At 39.5% G+C, this 24636-nt stretch overlaps 2 protein-coding genes across 2 annotated transcripts in view; both read left to right on the plus strand.

Annotated features, from left to right (window-relative positions):
- Positions 1-93: 93 nt before the first annotated feature.
- On the plus strand, positions 94-17558 carry LOC306665972 (uncharacterized protein; the record flags this gene model as incomplete). The annotated part of the gene is made up of 2 exons (XM_079147676.1): positions 94-309; positions 17416-17558. Exon 2 carries the CDS (start codon positions 17439-17441, stop codon positions 17556-17558), a length of 120 nt encoding a protein of 39 aa, XP_079003802.1. The 5' UTR covers positions 94-309; positions 17416-17438.
- The window catches only part of CILK1 (ciliogenesis associated kinase 1), a 34276-nt gene continuing 27192 nt past the window's right edge, over positions 17553-24636 (plus strand). The window contains exons 1-2 of the mRNA XM_079147640.1: positions 17553-17688; positions 20745-20799. Coding sequence (XP_079003766.1) covers positions 17588-17688; positions 20745-20799 — 156 coding nt within the window. The 5' untranslated portion in view covers positions 17553-17587. The remainder of the gene's footprint in view (positions 17689-20744; positions 20800-24636) is intronic.

Genomic DNA, 24636 nt, shown 5'->3' on the forward strand with positions numbered 1-24636 from the left:
GGGCCAGCGAGGGGAGCTGCAGGGTAACTTTTCCCAGGGAAAGCGGCCGGTCGTCCTCACTAGCAGCCACCCTGTCTTTTGTTTGTTTTCCTGAAGGAGGCTGGAGAGCGGCCGGGTTCCTGCTGCACTGCCATGCGCCCCGCGGCCCGGGCGACACGCCGGACCTGCCGGGCGTCCCTGCGCGGAGCCCGCGGCCCGTCCTAGCAGGAATCGCCCCGCTTTCCAGTTCCCCGGCCGGCGGCGGCGCCCCACTCGCCGACTAGCTGCGCTCACCGCAGGGGCGGGCCCCCGCCTGAGTCCGCGGCGCCAGTAAGTAGGGCTAGTGGATCGAGGGGCTGCCACCCCGCGCCCTGCCACGCGGGGGGCCGGGCAGGGGCAGCCGAGGGCGCCTGCCGGTGGCCCGGCGAAGGATGGGGGGCAGGAAGAGGCTAGGGCGCTGTGCTTCCTCGGAAACCGCGGGCATGTGGGTCTTTCCTTCCTGGCATGAAAACTCCGGAGTCTGGACGATTTTGATGGGTGTGTTTACCTTTTCCCCTGAAAGAGGGGGGGAGATCCTGGCCCATTTGAAGCCTCGCGGGGGATGTTGAGGACTTGCTCTTGCAATTTTCTTAACTAGGCCCTTGGCTGTCCCGCAAGGGGTCTGTCTGAGCAGAAACCTCCACGTACTTATTTGCAACCATTTTTCACTGGATTTCTTTCTGCTCTGATTTCTTTTTTACTAACCTGAGTAGATGTTTTGAGAAGGATGCTGAAGGATTTAACGGAATAACCATTTCTTTTGTAATGTTAGCCTTTTAAAGTTTGACAGCCACAGTAAGAGCTTATATAGAATGTAGTTTAATGCATCATCCTGCAGAGAAGAACATTCATTCCCACTTAAAACTAAGTAAAATTTTGCTTTTGCTAAAGCTGGGCTAGGCTGAGGGAATACCACCCTGAATTCTGCCAGCGTACTGGATTTCTCTAAGGTATTGACGTTAGTTATTAATTTATTTTTTGGCCTTCATCACTCTTTATTAATAGAAGTTTGATAGTTACAGTTTTCATTTCCAAGTGAGTAAGGTTTCAGGGTGTGCCTCAATAGTGAATGGTGCCAATGCTGAATATAAAATTTAAATGAGTTTTAAATTTGTATCGTCAACATATAAATTATTAAGAAGAATTTGTGCCTCAGCCATATGCTTAACTGTGCAAGGAGTTAATATATGCATAAATATGCACATTTGAAATAGTTTCAGAACAAAGCTCTACAATTTGGTAAAGAATCTTTACCAAAAAAAAAGTCTTCCTATCTATTTGAGGACCAAGAATTATAAAACCCTAAGCAGTGGGTGTAGAAAAGTGCTGAGTTTTTTTTATTTTAAATGACATCCTGTACCATTTCCCATCCCCATCCCCAAGATCCAACCCTGCAGTGACCCTGAACATTTTTTGTTTCTCCCTTTCCACTTTGCCTTGTCCCCTTCTTCCAAGTCAAAATGGTAGCAGGGTGGGAAGGGGAGCCATGGTTCAGACAGTGGAAGGCTGTGTTGGGCTTGCTAGAGCTTACTGAGTAAGCACACCCCCATCTTCCTTGCCAAGGGAACAGCATGTACAGTGATCACAAAGAAATGATTTCTCTCGCTGAAGTTTCTTACCTACAGTGTGTAAGGCACTACCAGGGTAATGAACAGGCCATTTGGAGTTTTGTTTATTGACTTTTCAACATCATCAAAGCCCTTTTCATACTTTCCCAGTTTTCTGTTTGTTTTTATCCTTATTGCCTTTTGACGTTCCTAGTAAAGATGGAAATTATTTCAATCCTGACACTTTGGAATTTCCCTTTATGATCTTTTCCTTCTTTCCTGTCATCCTCTGTATTGTCGAATCATCAAGAACTTTGAAACGTGTTTTCAGCAGGTCATTCCCTCTGATTTCTACCCTTGCACTTCCTTTCCTGCAGCACTGGAACCACCTTTTTATTCAGCCTCCCAAGATTGGCTCTTAGTGAGCCCTCAATGAATGTTTGCCCAATGAAGGAGTGAACCAATGAAGAAGCAGCTTCCCTCTCTGAACTATTCAGCCTTCTCTTGCCCAGCTAATCTTCTTAAATGATCCTTTTATCATGTCTCTTCTGACCTTGCAAACTTTAGTTCCTCTTCATTATCTATTACCTCAAGTCTATACTAGTACATCTGACTTTTCAAGGTTTTTCATAATGAGCCTCACCCTTCTTTGTGCAAAGGATTCTTTGGTTTTCTTTCCATTCTGAAGGGCCCAGTCTTGTTTCTACTGAAATGTCATTATTTGTATTACTCTCTAGAAACTGCTTTCCTCCTCTCCACTCTTCTTTGTGGAGGAGCCCAAGTCCTACTTTTATAATATTTTCTCTAACTATTCTTTTTTCTTTCTTTAAAGTCTTGAGATACTTGTTTGTTAGCCCTTCATTACATTGCCTGTATTGATCTCTAATTGGCTTAGGTTATTTTAAGCCTCTTTAGGTCAGGAGCCATATTTTATGCATGGTAATGTGGTATTGTGGGCTTTGGAGTCAGGCAGAATTGTGGTCAGGGCTTGACTACATTTTTTAGTCACATGGCCATGTGGAATTTTTCTAGTGTTACAATTCTCATGTATAAAATAGGGGAATATTTTCCCCAGCCAATTGTGGTGTGAAGGTGGTCTGTAGTGCCTATTCAGTAACTGCCAACCACCTGACAAAGTTCTGTTCATCCCTTGACAACGACTAGTTCTGAATTTGTGGCATATATTTAGAAAATGTTTATGGACTGATTTGTAATAGACAACAGTCATGGGTCAGCCAAGAGGTCCAGAGGACCAGCGTAACTACGCTGTGAATCCTTAGTAAGTATTATTCTGCTCTTACTGAATATGACTTGAGCTTAAGTTATTCCTGGCTACAGCTCTGCTTCTGGGATCTGTTGCTATTTTTCCATCTGAACCTTGCCAGGAACACTTCTGCCTTTGGAAAAAAAAAAAAAAATTTTTTTTTTTAAACTTCTGCTCTTGCAGTAAGCTCTTCCATTTTATTTTATAGGATCTTACTGAGTTAAAGATGTACCTAGCCCTCTCTTGATGTCTGCCCTTATAAAAGCATTTTTCTACTTGTGGATTATGAGCGTGTGTGATTTATGCAGGACTACTTACCTATGGCTTTTTGGGTTTTTTTGGGCAGAATTCTGGGTATTGTGACCTTTTTGTATATGTCGATATGTAAGTCTGTGAATAGTATCTCACTGTTGATTCTTTCATCAGCATTTTTTAGCCTTGGCATTCTGAGAAGGGCTGTGACTAGAATATCAGAAATCTACTTCCTGTGACTTGGTATTTATGGGTGATATGGGTGACTAAGAGAATACACAAACAGAGGTGTGTGCTGGATGATTTACATTATCGTGAGATCAGCTGTATGCTAGTGTGTCGTTGTGCTTACCTTTGGAATATAGCCTTAACTTCCTTGTAAAAATACATTTGTCCATATATGACTGCATGACCGACGTGACCCTACAATATGTGCAATCAGAAAAATGAGAAATTACACTCCATTTATGTATGATTTATCAAAATGTATAAATGCATTGTACTATCATGTACAACTAATTAGAACCAAAAAAGCCATATGTTCTAGAAAATTACATTGTAAAAAGAATTTGGTGAATCAAGTAATTTTCCAAGACAAATAGCTTTAAATTCTAAGGAAATACTGTGGCAGGGGAAAAAAATCAGCAATGTCTTTACTTGCAGCCAGAGCTAAAAAGTAAAAGAAGCCACTCAGATTCACCTGAAAATGGTAACTGCGGTTCTGTGGGCATTCATGCTCAGACTCTGCTCCTCTTGAGCTGCTGTCTGATGTTAGGATAAAGTACCAGTGTTCAACAGATTTGGGGGAAATAGTCAATACATGCTGAAGGCCGCTTCCATTCCTGATTTCCTTGCAAGGAAATTAAAGCATCCTTGTAGGTTGCTGTCCCTCGAAATTGAAATCTTCATTGGACAAATGAAGAGAGTCCCCCTTTCATAAAGAAATCTGCCTCTTCTGATGGGACTCACTGTGCAGGCTACAGACATGTCCTGTGTAGGTTGATTGAGAAGTTGTGTGCAGGCTCAAGATTAGCAAAATATTCATATATCTTTTAGCAAAGGAGAAGGAAAGAGTATTGTGGTACACCTTTAGTAGACTAAAATGTAATATATTCACATGTTTAAAAAATATTCTACTCTGCCTTGGGTACAATTTCCAGTGCTACAAAGCAAAACAAAACTAAAAACTATGCTATTCTGAAGATAACAAGAATTCTATTGTTATTAGTTGGGTCTCTGGACCTCATCTTATGAAGTGAGAATGTTGGATGATGATTAGGTTCCCTTACTGGAAGGAAAAAAAAAAAGTTTTAATTCTATAGTCTGATGGTTTCCTTAACGTTATGGTTTGAACCTAGATCATACTGAATTTAGCTTTCATATCTACCCTGATTAGCATTCAGTTATTCATTATTATACTTTTAAAATTTTCCTTGATTTTAAGTTTGTCATCTTAGCTGTTTTTGAAATGGAAGGGTCACCGTAGAACCTCACATTTCACTTTGTACTTTTTCTACCATGATGGGGTTCTATAGTGGGCCCTTGATAAGATCCATTTTGATGACAGAACTGTGAGAACCACACATTTTTGAAGAAAGATCAAAGTCTTTTTAACCTTTCTGTAGGCACAGCATGACCTGTAATGAAGTGCTAGTGACATGTGACTGCCCTCGTGACTGCTTTAAAAGATAATGCCCTAGAACCAGAAGGATAAAGTTTTATGGTGTAATGTATTTATGTACAACTACTAATTTGACAATACCATGAAAGTTACCAAAGGTTGAACATTCTTAACCCAGAAATTAAAAATCTGAAAAATTTTAAGCATGGACCTAATACCACAAGTAGAAAATTCCACACCTGACTTTATGTGATGGATGGCAGCCAAAATATAGGTACACTAAAAATATTGTATAAAATTACCTTCAGACTATGTATATGTGATATATGTGAAACATAAATGAATTTCATGTTCAGACTTGGGTCCTATCCCTAAGATAGCTCATATACATATGCACATATCCCAAAATCTGAAAAAAAAATCCCAAATCTGAAACACTTCTGGTGGCAAGCATTTTGGATAAGGGATATTCAACCTGAATCTGCACAAACTTGAAGTTCTCAGAAGGTAACAGTTAATGGTTTTGTCCTCTTGCATATAGACTTTGTTTTAAAAGTGAATTTGTCAGAGAATGATTTAACTAAAATGAAGTTGAATAAGAGGAGAGCAAGATATACATGTCTTTGTGTTAGCTGTTGAAAAGCCAGTGTTTTCCAAATCAGTGTAAAATTTTTAGAAATACTCATTATTTTGGTACTTTAGTCTCACTATCATTATTCAATTTTTAAAAATTTTTTTAAATTTATTTTTATTGTAAACAAATGGCATACATCTTGTTTCTCTGTACATGAAGTACAGGCATACCATTAGTGTTATCATACATTTACCTAGGGTAATAGCTTTTGATTCATTCTGTTATTTTTTTTCCTTTCCCCTACCCCTCCCATCACTCTTATCCCTATATACAGTCCCTCCTTCCTCCTTTCTTGCCTCTCCCCACCCCCCATTATGTGTCATCATCCGCTTATCAGCGAGATCATTCATCCTTGGTTTTTTGAGATTGGCTTATCTCACTTAGCATGATATTCCCCAATTTCATCCTTTTGCCTGCAAAGGCCATAATTTTATTATTCTTTGTGGCTGAATAATATTCCATTGTATATATATACCACAGTTTCTTTATCCATTCATCAATTGAAGGACATCTAGGTTGGTTCCACAATCTGGCTATGGTGAATTGAGCAGCTATGAACATTGATGTGGCTGCATCATTGTAGTATGCTGATTTTAAGTCCTTTGGGTATAGGCCAAGGAGTGGGATAGCTGGGTCAAATGGTGGTTCCATTCCAAGTTTTCTAAGGAATCTCCACACTTCTTTCCAGAGTGGCTGCGCTAATTTGCAACCCCACTAGCAATGTATGAGTGTACCTTTCTCCCCACATCCTCTCCAACACCTATTGTTGCTTGTATTTCATTATTCAATTTTGGAAAAAAAAAAAAAAAAGGGTATTAGGAATAACAGTGGGGTGAACTTCATGGTACAGGAAAATCACCAATAATCAGAATTACCTTCAGAGGTCCACAGTCGCTCATTCATTCATTCACTCATTTATTCAACACATCTTTCTTATGAGAACCTATATGTACCAGCTGTATGCTAGATACTCTTGTAGATATCAGGAATACAGTTTTGCACCTAAAGTTTCTGTTCTCACAGAGCTTATGTTCTGGTGATAAGATGAGCCTGTAACCTGGAAGTAAATAAGCATTATGTGAAGGGTGCTGAAGTACAAAAATGTTTTTGCTTATATGTGGCATTCCTATTTCAGGGGTTGACAAGGTATGGCCTGTGGACTATATCTTGCCTGCTTCCTGTTTCTGGAAATAAAATTGTCTGGGAAAACCAGTATGGCCACTTATTTATATATGGTCTATGCTTCTACACTACAACAAGAGAGTTCAGTAATCGTGACAGACATGTAGCCTTCAAAGCTTGAAATAGTCACTGGCCTTTCACAGATGCTGACCTCTACTCTGCTTTATTCTTATATTAAGTTCCTGTTTCTTCCTTAGTAGATTTTGTTGATTTGTTTATTATACATGGTAGTAAAGTATCTCATACTGAGATCTACTCCTTAAATGTGTAATATCTGTATAGGCCATGAATATGTGATACATTTTAATCCCCCCCCATCTTTACCTCATCTACCCTGTTCACCTCTAAAACACGGGGTGGCAAGCAGTTGGAGCAGGACCATTGTCTCCCTCACTGGTCTTCATTTGCCTGGGGAGCTCTCACCCCAGCTCATCTAGTTTCACGTAGGTCTGGGTGAAGTTATTTTTCTCTAACTCTTGAACATTTTGTTCTTCCTTTAGTTCTTCACATTCCACAAAAACCACCTATGTGTCATAGTTGAAAATCATCTGATTGAAGACTTTTCTTTAAAGCATGGGGCATGAGCACCCTTGGTGGTACAGGAGAAGTGATAGGGACCCATGGGCCCTTCTCAGGAAATTAGGACCTGGTGCCTGAGGAATTCTTTTCTCAGAAGCTGGGGTTGGAGGAGAGGGGCCAAAAGGCATGAAGCAGTTTCTGGGGCCTGGAAAGCACACCAGAATAGCTTACTGTCTTCTGCTAGCATCTACTTGATACAATAACCAAAAACATCTTGAATGAAGTCTCTGTCAAGGTAAAGACAAAGAAAGTTCCACTGAAAGAAGGTTCTTTTGGCCTCGGAGCTGTTGCTCCCAATGCAGAAAAAAGAACTACTCCAAGAGGCAAAATGCATAAAAGATTTGTTTGCCAAAATGTATATGGACAGAAGAATTAGGCCCTACGGTCAAAAACCTAAGTTGTACTTACTATTTTTAGCACCCCTTTAAAAGAATTAATTTACTCTTGTAAAGTTATGACACGTTTGAACTTAGAGTATGAAGTGTAGTTGTGAGCCTGTAAAGGTAGAATGAATTCAGAAGTATCATGAGAAGGGTCATCTATGAATTTTGTACATAATCCAAGTTTCCTATGAGGACAGATGGACATACAGAATCTTTTCAGGATACAGTGATGAAGTCTAAGGAAGATAAGCTCCTTCTAAGGGTCTGAAGAGTGTAAATGGGCTTGGTAAATCACAACTCACAGAGAATCCCAAGTTTACACATAATTTTATGTGATCTTAAAAAAATGCACAATTGTGACATTTATCCCATGACTACTAGGATTTCAAAATAAAAACAGAATACAATAGTCCTGGCTCCCAGCTTGTTTTCCAGGCTGTGAATGAGCAGGGCCCCTGATGTCAACTGCTGGTCATGAACAGATGTTTTTTGCCTCCACTGAGGATTGAAGCTGAGGGGAGGGAATTGGGGCACAGGACAGGAAGGTTTCCCCAGTGTCGCTTAGAAAGGAAAGTCCTAATGTGTATTTCAAAGATCTGCTGGAATTCTTTCTCTGTTAGTTGCATATAGCCTTACCCAAAGGCCAAAGACCTGATCTGGTGGCATGGAGAGTCCTTTCTGTGATTGAGGGCTCCCAGCATTCTATGGTATTTACTATTCTTCCACTTCAGAACTTCAGAACATTTCTGTTCAAGTCAAACAATTTTCTGATCTTTACTTTGGACATGAGGAAATAGAAGCACTGAAAGTTTTGAAGTACTTACATAAGGAGGTACAGAAAATAAATTGCTAAGTTTAAACTTCAAATTGGGGCCATTCAAACCATCTTTGAGGACCTGCTGTGTGCAAACACAAAGCCAAAGGTGGTGTAGGTTGCATCCTGGCAAGAGGGTCACTCATCATGGGGGCAGGGACCACAGTGAGGTGAAGACAGGTACTGTGGTGTTATGGGTGAGGACCCTTAACTGTGGCTGTCTCTGTGGGTTGGGCAGGAGGCTCTGGAAATGGTATGTGTTAGCTGTACTAATGGAAGAAAAGGAAGCGATTCTTAACTTTGGGGCTTGGCTGAGTCACTGGAGTACCTGTTCCTCTCTTGACCGAGAGCCATTGCAGAGCATAGAGAGCCCTGTTTTCTTCATTGACCTTTGTGCATGCAAGGAAAAAAGTGGAAAAGTTTATCCATCTTAGACAAATGCTAGCTTCACAAAATCACAGAGTATTCAAGGAGGAAATCACCTCACATTATCATTAAGAAATGCCTAATTCCACTGAAAGTAAACCTGAGGATGAAGAAATGCCCCAAGTCACAGTAGTCTAGTGCTAAGTGAAAACTTGGACTCAGTCCCTCTTCATCTACATTCACTTTGCCTCCACCGAAAAGGGTTGGTTAGTGCAACTAAGGGCCCTTGCAGATCTGCTGATTATTATCATTGCATTTTTGGCTTAGTTGGTGTATGAAGACACTCTGTGTGTATTAGTTATAATGAGTGATTCATTCAGGTTAACTCTGGGACTCAGTGGTATTTAGGAGTATGCTGGTTCTGACATGCTAATTCCCAAGGTAATGAATGTAATGAATGGGCCCCTACATTCCATTTTCTTTCTGGCAGTGTTAGCTGTTTAAACCAGGAGCTGAACTTAAATACTCTCAGGGGTAGGAAGGAAACATAAAAGACTCAAAACTACAGGAAGCTGGGTGTGTGCTTGTCAAATGGTCAGAAATTGTGCTTCTTTTCTAAGAAAAAGCAATTTTTCTTCTCTTTTAATTTTTCTTTAAACAAAAATTGTCGTTTCTTTTTTTCTTCAGCCTTTTACTTTATCACTTTGGGTAGAGGCATAGGAACAGAGGATTTTTTTTTCCCAGTAAAACAAGTGACTGTGAAGACACAAAGGACTATTGGAAAAAAAAATGGCACCTGACAACCGAAAAGATAAGGTCCTGAAGAGCTGCAGAGCACATCAAGCTACAAAACTGGTAGCATTTCTCTAGCTTTTTATGGCTATGCAGGTATGCAGGGCTAAAAGACTCTGTGTTGTTAACTTTTTGGTTTTTCCAAAGAAATCCCAAATTTGGATTTATATATGAACTTTGTATTTGTAAATAGGCTTAGAGCACACTTTTGAATTCAGCACCCAGGCTGCCCATTTGTGGCCTCTGGTAACACAGTGTGAAAACTCCATATGTTAATGTCATATATTTGGAGATTTCAGGCCAGAGATGTGAAATCCAGTCCACTGTGCAAAGTTAAAGAGAAATGCTCTATATTTCAAAAACAAAGGCCCTTATGCTCATTGGGTAAACAGATTTCTGATCTTGCTTCACTTCTTTTTTCTTTCTTTCTTTCTTTTTTTTTGTACAGTGATTGAACCCAGGGGCTCTTAACCACTGAGCCACACCCCCAGCCCTTCTTATTTTTTATTTTGAGACAGGTTCTCACTAATTTGCTTGGGCCCTCATTAAGTTGCTGAGGCTGACTTTGAACTTGCCATCCTCTTGCCTCAGCCTCCTGAGCCACTTCCAATTTCATTTCCAATGCAATCAACTTTGAACGAATGAATGCCGCTGCTGTGTAATTTAGATAATTGTATGAAAGTCTTTGGGATGTCGTATTGGAGAATAATAAATAATAGCCCACAAAGACACCAGGTCCTAATCCCTGGAATCTATGAATGTTACCTTATTTGATTAAGTACACTTCATAGATATAATTAAATTAAGAAGTTTGAAATGTGGAGATTGTTTTGGATTACTTGGGTAGACCCTAAGTGCAAACCTAAGTCCTATAAGAGAGAGATAGGAAGGGAGAAGAGAGATTTGAAAACAGAAGAGCAGACAACATGCTCATGAAGGCGGAGATTAGAGTGACGTGGTCATAAGCCTATGAGTGCTGGCAGCCCTCAGAAACTGGAAGGGACATTAAATAGATCCCCTTAGAGCCCCCGGAGAAAGTGTTGATATCTTGATTTTAGTCCAATGATAATTGGTTTCAGATTTCTGGCTTCCAGAAATATGAGAGAATAAATTTCTGTTATTTTGAGCTACAAATTTTATGGAAGTTTGTTAATAGCAGCAGCTGTGGGAAACTAATACAGTTAGTAAGAAAAACTTTTATATTTTTTAAATTTATTTTTTGTCTGTGATACATGACTCAGAATATAGAAAAGTAACATGTCCTTAACGAGAGAAATTAGCCATTATTTAGAGACTAGTATTTAGAAACTTCCTCAAGCCTCCCTTGCCAATGAGCTACAACTTGACTTTTTCCTTTTTTGTGCATTGTAGCACTCATCTCTGCTCTTCCCAGGAACTTACTCCAAATGCTGCACCTACTGATCACGTGTATGTGTTCTACCTAGAGCTAGATGGGAAGTTCTCTGAAGTCTGATCTACTCCCACAGTCCTTTGGATCTTACATTTCAGTACTGAGCATAGTGCCTTATGCTTAATTTTTCACTTCTGTGATACTTTATTGATAATTTAACTTCTTAAACCTATTTCCTGTATATCTGAAATATGTATTCTTTTGTTTTTTCCTTTTCTTTTTTTATGTTCTTGGGATTGAGCCCAAGGGTGCTTTACCACTGAGACAAGGTTTCCGCTAAGTCTGGCTCCAAACTTGCAATCCTCCTGCTTAACCTCCCTGAGTTGCTGAAATTACAGGCATGTGCCACCGTGCTTGGTTTGAAATATATATTTGATAAAAATAAGTGTTTCACATATTTCTATATCATGCAACACAAATGTGGGCAAAACTCACAATCATAGAAAAGATAGTTGTTGGCCTTTTTACCAAGTTGTAAAGAAACCAGTGATAGAAACTGCCTTCTACCTTTCGACTGAGGGGTAAGTGGAATGACTTTCGTGTAGATATTGTAGAGAAGAGCAGACATGATGTGCTTGAGAGGAACCAGGGTGGCATGATGATGTCTTATTTCTATACTGAATTGAAACGTGAGCTATATATAATTGAAGACACAGGGTATATTTGTGGTTATTGTTTTAAATGAGCATTTCAAAACTTTGGGTTAATAAAATCTATCCATGAATCCAACTTAAAAAATAGCTATTTCACATATGCATTTTACATCTTTGATTTTTTTTGCTTCTTTCTTTGAAGAACTGACTCTACATTTGGATGTCTCCCGCTGAATATCAAAGAAGAATTATAATAAAAATAGTTGTTAATGTGCTAAAACCTTTTTTCCTGCTAAAACTTGAGCATTATTTCTCTTGCGGCCATTGATATAAGCTCTCCTGTTACCTGTGGTAAATTTCATCAGTGACATGCAAAGTGAGCCCACTGGACTCTACTTGTCATGCAAGATAGGCTCCATTCATGATTGCCACCTACCATGTTGCAGGGCTAGGGTGGATTCTAGAACCTCATGTGGCATAGATTGAGGAGGAGGTTCTATTGGAGAAACTTTCAAATCAAGGATAGCAGGAAATACAGAAATGAAGGTTGCAGTTTCTTATCATTTTCATGGAGAGCCATACTGGGCCATCTACTTTGTTGTACATGCCATATAGGGATAAGAAGAGTCTTGTCTGCAGGGGGAATAATCAGAGAATTTGCAGTCTGGATTTCCATGCCAGCTGTGAATAGCAGTTTTATGGGAAAGCATCTGTTCACCCTGTGGGGAACTTAAAGTTCCAACGGAAGTTGGGTTTAGAAACAATCTAGGGAGAAGACAGAAGCCTCAATTCCAGCTAGCCAGTTGTCCAGGTAACCCTTAATGATCCCCAGGGCCATTTTTTTTGACATTCCTTATTGCATCACAGTAGGTTTATATCATATTTATATTAGATATTCTTTCAAAATGGAAGCACATAATGGTGGGTGGAAAATGCACCTTAGGCTAATAGAGAATTACTTCTAATTTGTTTACAGCTACATAACCTTCAAAACTATGCTAACTATGAAGATCTGTCACCCTCTGTAAAGAATTTTGTATTGCATTTCCTATATGAGCGTTGCCTTAGCCTGCTTTATCTAGAATGCATTCAGCTGTACTTGATAGACTAATAGTGACTATGGCAACAAAGACCTTTAATTAGGTCATCTAGCAAGAAATCAAAGGCAGTTTTTTTCAGAGATCATGCAGCAGCCCGCTGATGTCATGGAGGACTAAGCCTCTTTGTCTATTCATCCTCAGTTGATGGAATTCTCATCTTTAGAGTTGATTTCTCTTAGTCACTAGACTTCCAAAGCCCTACATAATACAGTTTTACACAACCATGCTCATGGTGGAAATGCAGGGCAGCTTCTTTGTCAACTGTCTTTATCAGGGAGTAGATTCCTTCTAAGGAAGCCTTCCCCGCCCCACCAGCTCACTTTCCTTTATCTCCATAAGCGAGAGCCGTAGTCCTAGTACTACACTCTGTTTAGTAGTAAGTACAATTGCTTTGTTTGGCTTAGATTTATCTAGTTCATACCCTGGGGCTGGAATAGGTGGCTCCTGAGCCTAAGTATGTTAAATTCTGAATAAAATCAGTGTTCTATAAACCAAGCAAGAAGGCTAACATTGCTATTGGGTAGATTAGTAATGGCATCTGCCAGAGTTCCCTTCTTTTTCCTAGGGCATTGTCCATTCCTCTATTGTTTTCCAGAGCAACAATGAGTTTTTGTTCTTTACTTTCTGATTCTGACATGAGTCAACATATCTGGGCCACCACAAAAATTATGAATAGCTGAACAAGAGGGATCTCACATGTATATAACCACTTCTTGCTAGGATATGCTCAGATCTGATTGTGAGTTCATTAGTGCTTCTTATCTGATGCTAATTTGGCTAATACCATTTCATTTTTTTTTTTTTTTTCTTGTATGAGAACTAATTCACCAGCAGGAGGACAGAAAACTGTGACAGTGGTCATTGTTCTAGTCTATGACTCTATAAATACATGCAACTTTTCTTTCTCTCTGGTGTCCCTTTGTATACTTGAAATAATAATCTTGACTCCCCAACTCTCCTTTGCCTCTAGCATCCTGTATTTCTTCATCTACTTTTCTTGTGCTTTCATTTAGGCCCTCACTATGTTCTTTAATATCTCTCTTGCAGGTGGCATCTGCAATTGAACAGGAATTCAGTGATATGATGAGACTATGGCATCCCTAGGTCTGAGGCCAGGGCTGCTGTATTGTTTAACTCTGCTGGGACTGTTCATGTTGTGTTCTGTGTGAATGCAGTACTCCAAAGTTGTGCAGTCTGTTGGCCTTGTCTGAATGCTGTGTTCCTAGTAAGAACTAAATAGAACAAAGCTTAGAGCTGTTTGTAGCTGCCTTGTGAGCATTTCCAATGAGAAGTTTTATACATACCTCAAATTCAGCACCCTAGAAATCAGAACCCATATCTCTTCACATTGCCAAAAACACATGCCCACACATTCCCTATCCAAAAATGATTGTCCCTATGTATCTCAGATTCATCTAGTCTAGTGCTTTTGTTCATATATCAGCTGGCCTATTATAGTAGTCCCCTAACTACTCTCTCTGCCTATATTCTAACATCTATTAGTCTCCATAGGGATCCTCCTCTTGGTGTTTCTCTGCTTAAAGACTCTGGAGAACTCTCCTTTGCAGAATAAAGACCAAACTCTTCCATGATGCCCATATCCTCCATAATTGGCCCCTACCCTGAGTTTCTAGCTAGTTGTTTCTATTTTCCCACTGCCTTCCATTGATTTGTTGTCCTAATCCCACCTGAAGAGCTCTCAAAGCTATCAGAGTTCTGTGCCCACTCTTGACCTGCCTCTGGGGTGGAAGTGGGCATCATTAGATGTTAGACGTTCCCCAGATGATTTAACGTTCAGTGAGGGTAAGAACCACTAGGCTTTTGCTCTCCTGTGAGCACGTGAAGCTCTTTTACCTGCCAATATTTTGCAGTTTTCTCCACCTTTCTCTTTCTTCTACATGACGAAGCATTGCTTATTCTTCAGTATCTCAGTACTGTCTTTTCTCTGAAGGATTGTCTGATTTCTCTCCACCTCCCAAAAGTTGGTTGCTCTCTCTACCATGTTCTCTTAGCACTTTCTGTTATGTGTCAAATATGAATTATTTAAATCAACGACCCTTACCTTATATCCTTAGTGTGCCTTCAAAACCCTGCATAATGTTTAGCATCTCAGTAAAATTTGACTAGAATTTTATACTTTCAACTTGGTGTATGAAGAGACACTACTGTAATCTGTTGTACAATTGATATGTAATTACCTGAAATGGCATTTTAGAAAGCAACTACTGTGCTGTGGTAAGAGTCAGATCTTGCCAGAATAACTGAGTTTTGTTCCTTGATCTTGTGACAAACTGTAGTAAAGACGAATGTCAGGTTGACTCTGTGTTGAATGAAAATCTGTGTCTCTTTTCTGGCAGTACTGGGGTTTGAACCCAGGGGTTCTCTACCACTGAGCCACATCCCCAGCCTTTTTTTATTTTGAGACAAGGTCTTGCTAAGTTGTCCAGGCTAGCCTCAAACTTGGGATCCTCCTGCCTCACCCTCCTGAGTAGCTGGGATTACAGGTGTTTGCCACTGTGCTTGGAGACCCAATATATCTCCATTTCAATAAAGTTTTAAATTCTTTCACAGTTTTCTCCATGATAATCTTGGAAAATCTTGTTCTAATTATACAACTTAAGTGGAGCATTAGCTATCACAGAAATGCTTCGATTAATATTATTTATTAATAGGTAGAATCAAATTGGTAGTATAATGCCAATGCAAAAGAAGAACTGTCACTCTAATATAGATCGTTATCATTATCTCTTAAATTTTATTTATTTATTTATTTATTTATTTATTTATTTATTTATTTATTTATTTATTTTTGTGGTGCTGGGGATTGAACCCAGGTCCTCCAACTTGCTAGGCCAGTGCTGTACCACTGAGCTACACCCTCAGCCCAACAAAGATCATTATTAAGTTTTGGTCACTAGAATTCATCAAGGAGATGGAGAAGTATGTGAGGATTCAGAGATGAATGCCAAAGATAATTAAAGGAATGGAAAATAGGTCCTATGAGGAAAGGTTGTGTAATTAAGGCAGAAGAAGACTGAAAGACTCACACTTGATTACTAATTTCATGTGCATACTATTATGACAGGGTTCCTTTAAATACACAAAAACTAAACATGAGAAATTACCATTAAATTAGCTTTACTTGAACATGAACTAAAATCTTCTAACTAACTGGATTATAAGGTGCAAATCTGATTGTTATACCCTAGTTAAAATACAACAAACAAAAAATAAACTTACTTGACTTCATGTTATCTCTAGGGAAAAGCTGCCTTTTTTATTTTTTAATAAAAGACATGGTTTATTAGATGATTTTTGGCAAATCATAGTTCCAGTGGTTTTTTTTTTTTTAAACAGGAATATGACATGCTGTGATGGATTGGGAGTCTTAATTTGTAGAAAAATAAATTATTATAAATAAATATGATACTATAGAAACCATTTGTGCTATGTCAAAAAATAGATGAAGATAGATATGAGAAAGAAAAAAGTAGTAAACAAATGCATAACCATGGTTGCTTGTGCCGTGACCCAGTATTAGTATAATTTTATACTAATATTAGACAGAAAGTTTGCAAAAATGGTGCTGTGAGTCCTAGAAACCCTTCAACCAGCTTCCCCTAATATTAACATCGTAGATAACCATAGTACAATGATTGAAAGCAGGAAATTAATGATGGTATCAAACTTAATCACTTGGGTAAAGCAGTTTCTGCTGAATTTCTTCTTGTGAAGTTACAATCTTTCTCTCTGAAGTTAATAATTATCTTAGAGATACTCCAAGACTACACAGATATCCTATTAATCCCATCCATTGGTTTTCGTGTCTATCAATATACCTTGCCTGCTACAAATCTTATTTTATTTACGTAATAGTGGACTTCTTATTCCTCTCTTTCCATCCATGTGTATAGATAGGAACTCTTCTTGGAGGAGAAACTGCATAGACTGTATTTAGATACAGAATGTCACATGCTTGCATTTTCTATCTTTTGATTCTTTGGATTATTAGTTTGACAGTATATAGATTTTCAAAGATACACCTTTATCATTCCTATTTAAGTATTTACATGTTGTTAATATCTACCTAAAGGCATTGTAATTACTTAAGTTATTTTTTTAATTATAGGCAGAATGATTGACTCTCAAGTATATAAGTGAAAAAAATCAGTGACATATTATTTTTTAAAAAAAACCATAAAACTGAGTTATATTAAAAAGTGCACACCCTACGCATTGATGTTGAATTATTAGTTCTTTGTTCAGCTTCTAAATGTCTACTTGTAAAAAATACTGTTAATGCTTAGCCACAAATAGTTCATGGAGCACATGCTGGCTCTTTCTGGAGAACTTAATGTTAGCCTTCTGTGGCTTTTGCACGTTTACATTTTTAATTGTAGCTGAAATCCACCTAATAGTATATTTAGGATTGATTTCTCATAAGTCAGCAGTTTTCACCATTTGTAGTTTTTGGGCAGAGTTTGCTCAGAATGGTTAGTCAGCAGAAAAGCATTGAACTGGAGCTGATTCATTTCATTACTTTCTAAGCATGGTATCTCTAGTTTATAAAGTGTTGGAAAAGAACATTATTTAGACCAGGGGTTGACAGTTGTTTTCTGTAAAGGACCAGACAGTAAATACTTGAGACTTTGGAGGCCGTACAGTGTCTCAAGCATCAACTCTGCTGTTGTAACCACAGACTACAAGTGTGTAGGTGTGACTCTGTCCCAGTGAAACTTTATAAGAATGGTTGGTGGACTGGGAGTTGCAGTTCACTGACCCCTGATTTAGATTATAAAAGTATAAAAACTCAAAATATACATTAGCATTTGTCCTTGTCTCTTGTTTTTTCTTTACAGGCAGAAGACTGATCTTTGAAAATATGTATTTGGGAGATAGTCACGTTCTGTTGAATACCTTGTGCTGTTGCTGCCATCGAAAAATCTGGTTACACTCTGGGGAGGCCTGCTACCACTGCAGGACTGAACCGCCTCGGCCCTGATATGAGTGTCGGGCCTGAGCAGGCACACCATGAATAGATACACAACGATCAAGCAGCTTGGGGATGGAACCTACGGTTCCGTCCTGCTGGGAAGAAGCAACGAGTCTGGGGAACTGATTGCCATTAAGAAGTAAGTTGTATCCTTCACTTTCATGATGCTGTCTTCAGCTACACATGTCAAGATAGTTTCAACTCCACCTTCTCCTGTTGCTCTCTCAGAAACAATCCTTTAGGGGAGGTGGGGCATGTGGAGAAGAACCTGAGATGATGACTACCATGGATTAGATGAGTGTATTAATGCTGTAGCACTCATGTGAGAGGCCTTCAAAATCCCCATGTTACACTTACTTACCATTTACTGGTTACTGCTTACCACTTGGAGAAAGTACTAGTGAAGTACTAGTTCTATCTATATGCACTAGTACTTTTCTAAGTATTTTCTCATCTTGTGAGGTAGTGATAAGCAGATGAATAAACATCATTTTGTAGGAGAGGATACAATTTCTAAAAATTTCAGTGATTAACTTGTGTCATTTATATGCATGGTGGTTTGATGACTTCTATCTTGTTTCCTCTACATTCTTGATCTTTGCAGCCAGAGATGTATTATATTAGTTATCTGTTGCTGTATAACAAATTACTTCAAGACCTAGTGGTTTAAAACAACACATTTATCATCTTTCAGTTTCTGTGGTTCAGAACATCTTAATTGAGTCCTCTAGTTTAGAGTGTTTCAAGAGGGTGCAGTCAAGGTCCTGACTGGGCCTAGGGTCTCATTGAAGGCTGGATTGGGGAAGAATCCACTCCCGAACTCATTCATGTGATTGTAGGAGCATTGACCACTGGTGTTTTGGATTGGGGGCCTCAGTTCCCTGTTGGCTGGAGGCTGGCCTTCAGTTCCTGGCCAAGTTGGGTGGAGGGGGGTGGGTTTCTTCAAAAGCAGCTCACAGGATGGCAGCTTGCTTCTTCAAGCCATGAGCAATGAAAGTCTTCTGCAGTAGAAGTGTTATCTCTTTCTTTTATAAACTAATTACAGAAATGGCATCCTCTTAAATTGCTGTATTCTATTGTTAGAAGCAAGTCACTGAAGGAGAGGGGTCACATGAGGCTATGATACCAGGAGGTGGGGGTCTTTGGGATCCACTTTAGGGTCTACCTGCTTGCTCATCTATGGCCAGTGCCTTCTTGGTGTCTATGTTTGGATGTCCTTCAAACATTTCAAATGCATCAGACTGAACTCATATTCAACATACTCTTCCTCTCTTACCCCATACTTTTTCTCTATCAGTATTCTTTATGTTGATAAAAGATACTACCATATCTTTAAAACCTGACAGTCCTCCTGACTTCCCTCCCCTTATGCCTCACCTTTGGTCATCTAGTCCTGTCAATTCTACCAAGTACTTATCTGGTCCCCTACTTCTCTGTATTCCCACTGTATGTTTCGTTAACTTGTTTACCAACTGACCATTAAATCCTCTGCAGGTTTCCATTCATTCCCCTCTTCTTACCAGACTGAAGAGATTATCCTAAGCACATGAATCTAATTGACTAAAATAATTTGCAGCAAACATTTTCTGAGTCCTGCTGGCTCATCACAGCCCCTGGTCCCACCCAACTTCAGTGCCCCCAATAGGCCTGAGCCCCACATGCCCACCTTGGGACCAGCTCAGTCATGTGCCCGTTATTGGGCTTTTCTGCCTCTTTGCAGTTTCTCTGCTCTTTAATCTGGCTTCCTGGACTCATCTCCCAAATTAACTATCTGTACCCAAGCCCTAGCCTCTGCTTTTGAGGAGAGTCCAAACTAGATAGCTTCAATGTCTTCCTGTCAGTTTTAGGATCAAGAACTACTTTTAAATATGACCTAACAAATTGATGCATCATTGACTCCTGCCTGTTTGCTTCAGCCTTGGTCCCTTATCACTAACCCCTTGCCTATTTTTACTTCAGTCTCTGTGCCCTTTGCCTCTTGAACTCATCAAATGCCTTTCTGCCCAGATCCTTCACTGCAGATTTCCATTTCATTTCTCCTACTAAATTCTTCTCACCCTTCAGGTCTGGGTTGAAATATATTTTCATTAGAGAAGTGTTCCCTGATACCCAAGACTAGATTAGGACCCTCTGAGGTCCATTCTCATATTGCCCTGTTTTTCCTTCATAGAACTTAGTACAGAAATTATTGTTTACCTCCTACTACAAACTGTCAGTTCCAGGAAGGACATCTTTCTCATCATTTTATCCCTTGCGCCTGCAAAGTCCCTACCCCGTAGAGGGGATAATATTTGCGCCATGAATAAAGGAATTGATCACTCAACCAGGAAACACTGTGACAAGGGAAAGAGTTGGAGTGAGCTGGAGAGATGGAGGTTGGTCTGTTAGTAACCAGCACTGGGAAAGCTGTGTACTTTCCCTGTACCTTGCGCTCCTCATTTCTCTGTATCTTGCTCTCCTCATTCCACCTGTTTGACAGAGCAACGTAAAAACAAATGAATGTGTGTGATTGTGTTCCCATAAACTTTCACTTATGGAAACTAAATTTTGATTGCACATAATTTTCACATATTACAAAATATTATTCATCTTTCAAGTTGTTTTCCCAGTTATTTAAAATGCAAATGCTATTCTTAGCTCATCAACTACATAAAACAAATGTCAGGGTGGATCTGTCCTGTGGGTCATCATTTGCCCACCTTGCACTGGAGGGTCTAGAACTCCAATATATTAGTGAGCTACCATATACAACATCTAAATGAAATTAAAATTCAGTTTTCTATGTTGTACTAGGCCACATTCCAAGTGCTCAGTAGTCCCAAATCTAGTGGCTACCATACCAGAGAGCATAGAACATTTTCACCAACACAGAATGTTCTGTTCAACAACTCTGTTGCAGACAGAAGCAACCTGAGAGATTTCCCTCCAGGAAAAGTTAGCTCATTAGTAGTAGAGCAAGTCCAGGTTCTTTGCACTGAACCACACTACCACTGCTCAGCAATTTTGTGACTTAGGCTTGATTGTACTGCCCACATTTAACAACACTTTTTAAAATGTTGTTTTGGATGGTATATTGTTGATAGAAACTGAAACCAACTTCAAGTATATTGACTAGGTTCAGAATGAAAACATTAAAAAAAAAAAAGTTTAGTCTGTTATTGGGAATAAGTATGCTATTTCTTTCTTCTCTTCTAGAATGAAAAGAAAGTTTTATTCCTGGGAGGAATGCATGAACCTTCGGGAAGTTAAGGTATTTATTAACATACCAGGGAATAATTTTTGTTTGACTGATTAAAATAGATTTATATTATCAATAGGCTTATAGTTTATATAGTCATTCCATTTGTATCTTTTCATTAATGCTAAAACTGTGGGCAAATGATATATAGTGTTTTAGCCAGCTTTTGTATTGCTGTGACCAAAATATCCAACAAAAGCAACTTAGAGGAGGAAAGTTTATTTGGGGCTCATGATTTCAGAAGTCTCAATCCAGAGACAGCTGACTCCTTTGCTTTGGGCCCAAGGTGAGGGCCCAACAGAGGAAAGCTGCTCAGTTCCTGGTGAAGTCAGAAAGTAAAAAGAGAGGAGGGGAACGGGCTGCAGGGCAGATGCACCCTTCTAGGGTACACCCTCAATGATCCACCTCCTCCAGCCATGCTCCACCTGCATACAGTTCCACCCAGTCAGTCCATTCACTAGGAAGGACTGATTAGGTGACAGGTCTCACAGTTCAGTCATTTCATCTCTGAACATTTCTGCATTAACACAGGAGTTTTGGGGGAAACCTCATATCCAAACCATAATATACAGCTATTAGCTGAACATAGAAGATTACTAGGTTATTATATTAGTGAATGTACTGATACTAGAAAGTTTTATCTTTAATGGGATATTTATATCAATATATTTCAATATAAATAAGTTGAGTGTGTTGATTAGTGAATTATTTTTTGCCTCTAAAGATGATCATTGCTGGGCCCTCAACTAGTTTGTGTATTGTTTTTCCTAGATATAACAACAATATCTATTTCAATTTCTTGCTCTAATGATGTATACTCTATTGTCCGTGGTAGAATTCTTGGATCAGGGTGTGAGTTGTGTCAGCATTGTGTAGCACATTTCTTCACTTCTATTCAGCCTCCTGGCTGGGGTCACCACTCCCTTCCTTTTTCCTAGCCCCCCTCTTTTTATTCTAAATCTCTTGTTTTCTGCCTAAGTAGACTGACCTCTTTGGTTTGCATGTGTCATTATCTTCCTTGTGCTCCTGAGTGGTGCTTCTTCTACTCTTAGTCTTTTCCACCCAGCTCTGTTAGAGATGCTAGAAGAGTACTGAAAACCAGTTGTGCCTGTTCTTCAGGGGACTCCGTATATTGAGGGGGGTTTCAGGTTTAGAGTAAAGATCTACAGTCTCTTTCTGTAAAGGGCCAGGTAGTAAATCTTTTAGACATCATGGACCAAAATGTCACATAGAGGATATTATATAAGCATATATGTAACAAGGTTAAAGTTTTAATTTATAAAATATAAAGTATAATAATAATAGACATCATTTTTTGTATCACAATACCATTTTTTTGTATTCATCCAGTGAGATGAATAACATTCTTTTGTGAGGGGACATCACAAGTAACTTAATTAGGGTTGAAGTTACTGTTGCCATCATCAACTTGATGACAAATGTCATCTGTAAAAACTATTCTTCACTCATGGACCATACAAAAACAGGTGGTGGGCTGGATTTTCCCCATGGTTCAGAGTGTGACAACCTCTTGTCTACAGAATATAAGCTCTGGGAAATCCTAAAACATTAGAGACAGGAAAAAAAGGATGATCCAGGGACATTTTCTAAGTGACATGAAGCTCTGGCATCCTCAACTTAGATGCTAAACCTTTCCTTTTTTGTACAACTAACAGTGTCTTAGTTCTCATGGAAGAGAGATCACTCATACAAACAGCTTAGAAGAACTGTAAGTACATAGCACCTTGGGAAGCAGTGAATGCTTGTTAAGGTAGTGGGGGGCACTGTTCTTCATCTGGTCACCACCAACATTCCCTGCTCTTTCCTTGCCTACACAGATGCTACATCTGCTGCCAAGCACAGTCTTCCTTACCCCACCAGCCCCTGTTGATCCTCACACAAACTTGCCAGCACTGAGCCAGAGCCAGCTGTGGAATACGGAGGGGAGGGAAGGAAGAAAGGGTAGAAAGAGGCACCTTGCCAAAGTTTTTCATCCCTTCCTCCTTGCTGAGGTCCTTCTTTTCTGCCTGCTGATGTAGAAGGGGATTGGAAAGGAAGGTCACTAAAGGACTCTTGTTACCATTTGTCCTGCTTAATTCCAGCAGCAAAAGGAATTGAAGAGAATTCTGCACTTTGGTACTTCACTGTGCAACGGTTTCCATCTTCACATCTTTTCTTTTGCATTTCCATCTGCCCATCCATCCCCACGTGTACCTATGGAGATTCTGTAGCTGACGACCTGATGCAGGGGCAGAAATCCTCACTCCTGTGTTGTTCCAGGGACATTTTTCTTTGAGCATTGTCTTACAGGGTGCTGTGGTGTTCCAACTACCATCCTGGAGTAGCAGGGAGCCTGCAGCCTGCCTACTCTGCTCCAGTGTGCTCATTTGTTTATTTAACTATCTTAACTTCTGATGTGTTTAGATCCTCGCTCCAGCAATCTTCCCTTCTCATATCTTTAAGCTCTTCCTTTCCAATGGCTTCTTTTCTTTAGTCTGTATGTCCACCATTCCCCCTAATTCAAAATGTCTCAGCTTCTTCCCCCTTGGTCTTCCACCTCTTTTCCTTTCTTTATCGTACATTTAAACTTCTCCCTTCAATGAGCTTCACGTAGATTTACTTTTCAACCAAATCAAATCAGTCATCTCTTAGCTGCAACTTTACCAAAGCTACAAGATTCACCAGAACAACTCAAAGGTTTTATATCTGGAATATATAAAAATTTTGAGCCCTGTTCACTTGTCTAACCAGAGTCTTCAAGATAAGCCTCCTCCAGAGTCAAAATGGGATGATTCTTACCCTTTAAGTCTGCAGCATAGGGTTCACTCCATTTCCATGCCTTACAAAGGATGGGCTTTCCCTTTTGAGGTACCCTTCCCTCCCCATGCACTTGCCTGGGTATAACTCTTACTTCAGTTACCATCCTAGAGATGCTCTCATTGGCTCTTCAGTGTTTGCTGATTACTCCTTTTTGAAATATTTCTAATGTTCTTGTTTCTTTCATTCCTGTGACACTTAATATGGTTTTCCTTATTCTGTTACATGGATTTTGAATTTATGCACTATCTTCCCCCAATTACATTGTTTGTCTGTTAAGAGCCAGACACTGTCTTTTTATGCCTCAGGATATCATGGGGTCCAGTACATTGTAATTTTATTTTATTTTTGGTACCACGGATTGAACCACTGAGCCATATCCTTGGCACTTTTTTATTTTTTATTTTGAGACGGGGTCTCACTAAGTTGTGTAGGGCCTTGCTTATTCCCTGAGGCTGGCTTTGAACTTGCAGTTCTCCTGCTTCAGCCTCTTGAGCCTCCAGGATTATAGGTGTACACCACCACACCCAGCTACCTTATAGTTTTAATAGTTAGAATCTATGCATCCAACTCTGAGAAGGGCAGAATTGATCATATCCAACTGTAATCTTCATCCATGGGGACTGTCCCCATGTGGACCACTTACTAGGTTTGCTTTGCTATTTATACTTCTCTGCTCTGATACAGGTGACCTGCCACTACTGCTTCTTTGGAATCCTTTCGTAAGCCAAACAAGATGCTCCTTTCTGGAAATACATCTCTATAAGGAAGTCTTCCACACAAAGTTCATTATTTTATATTAAACCACTATAGACTTTAACTTGTTCATAAAACCTCACCTTAGAAACAAGAGCTGTTGCCAGGTACAGTGGTACACACCTATAGTCCCAACTACTTTGTGGGGTGAGGCAAGAGGATCGTAAGTTCTATGCTAGCCTTAGCAACTTAGTGAGACCGTATCTCAAAAGAAAAAATAAGAAGGGCTGGGGATATAGCTCAGTGGTAGATCACCCCTGAGTTCAACCCCTAGCA

This window comes from Sciurus vulgaris (assembly GCF_902686455.1).
Source record: "Sciurus vulgaris genome assembly, chromosome: 7".
Classification (NCBI taxonomy): domain Eukaryota; kingdom Metazoa; phylum Chordata; class Mammalia; order Rodentia; family Sciuridae; genus Sciurus; species Sciurus vulgaris.